The 1181-nt window shown below is 65.5% G+C and overlaps 1 protein-coding gene across 1 annotated transcript; it reads left to right on the top strand.

The window, feature by feature from the left end:
* The first annotated feature begins 6 nt into the window (after positions 1-6).
* Positions 7-1154, top strand: LOC121101271 (2-aminoethanethiol dioxygenase). The gene has a single exon (XM_040624484.1). The coding sequence runs from the start codon at positions 12-14 to the stop codon at positions 807-809; it is 798 nt and encodes a 265-aa protein (XP_040480418.1). The 5' UTR covers positions 7-11; the 3' UTR covers positions 810-1154.
* Positions 1155-1181: the final 27 nt, after the last annotated feature.

The raw sequence follows: 1181 nt of genomic DNA, 5'->3' as shown, positions 1-1181 counted from the left end.
CCCGAGACAATATGGCCTCCCTGATCCAACGGATCGCCCGCCAGGCGTGCCTCACCTTCCGGGGCAGCGGGGGCTGCCGCAGCGCTTCCGACCTCGGAGCGGCGCCGGGCCCCGAGGCCCCGATGCCGCAGGGCTTCCCGGAGAACCTGAGCAAGCTGAAGAACCTGCTGACCCAAGTCCGCGCCGAGGACCTGAACATCGCCCCGCGTAAGGCCACGCTGCAGCCTTTGTCGCCCAACCTGCCGCCAGTCACCTACATGCACATCTACGAAACCGACGGCTTCAGCCTCGGCGTGTTCCTGCTCAAGAGCGGCACGTCCATCCCATTGCACGACCACCCGGGCATGCACGGCATGCTCAAGGTGCTCTATGGCACCGTGCGCATCAGCTGCATGGACAAACTGGAGGCGGGCGGCGGGCCACAGCCGCGGGCCCCGCCGCCAGAGCAGCAGTTCGAGCCGCCGCTGCAGGCCCGGGAGCGGGACGCCGTGCGGCCGGGCGTGCTGCGCTCGCGGGCCGAGTATACCGAGGCCAGCGGCCCCTGCGTCCTCACTCCGCACCAGGACAACCTGCACCAGATTGACGCTGTGGACGGACCCGCCGCCTTCCTGGACATTCTGGCCCCGCCCTATGACCCCGACGATGGCCGGGACTGCCATTATTACCGGGTGCTGGAGCCCGTCAGGGACAAGGAGGCCCCCGGCTCGGCCTGTGACCTACCCCGAGAGGTGTGGCTCCTGGAGACCCCACAAGCCGATGACTTCTGGTGCGAGGGGGAGCCCTATCCAGGTCCCAGAGTCTTCCCTTGAAGCCGCCTGCGCCTGGTTGCTGTGGGCCGAAGACGTGCCCTATTCACATCTGGGCCTCGCTGCCCGCGACCCACCATAAGGGCTCTCTCCCTACCCCCAGGCCTGGGCTTTGGATCTACTGGAATGGGCTGTAGCCGCTTCCTCCGGAGTCGGAGCCGTGGGAAGCGCGGGCGACTGGAGCGCAGCCACGGGGCCGGGTTAGGGGGTGGGGAAGGCGGGTAGGCTAGGTTGTTTCCTGGCTCTGACACTGCCACCGGGGTTTTGATTTGGGGGAAGGGGGATAAGGGACTGTCACTGAAGCGCTTCCATCCTAAAGCCATAATGAAAATATTCTTTGTTCCTTATCTTATACAAAATACACTAAATGCCCCC

This window comes from Ursus maritimus, unplaced genomic scaffold (assembly GCF_017311325.1).
Source record: "Ursus maritimus isolate PB19 unplaced genomic scaffold, ASM1731132v1 scaffold_7, whole genome shotgun sequence".
In the NCBI taxonomy this organism is placed as follows: Eukaryota; Metazoa; Chordata; class Mammalia; order Carnivora; family Ursidae; genus Ursus; species Ursus maritimus.
This window is presented reverse-complemented; position numbering and strand designations above follow the sequence as displayed.

Bases quoted from the DNA above. Each gene is read 5' to 3' on its own strand.
- LOC121101271 (XM_040624484.1), top strand. From the start codon at position 12: ATGGCCTCCCTGATCCAACGGATCGCCCGCCAGGCGTGCCTCACCTTC.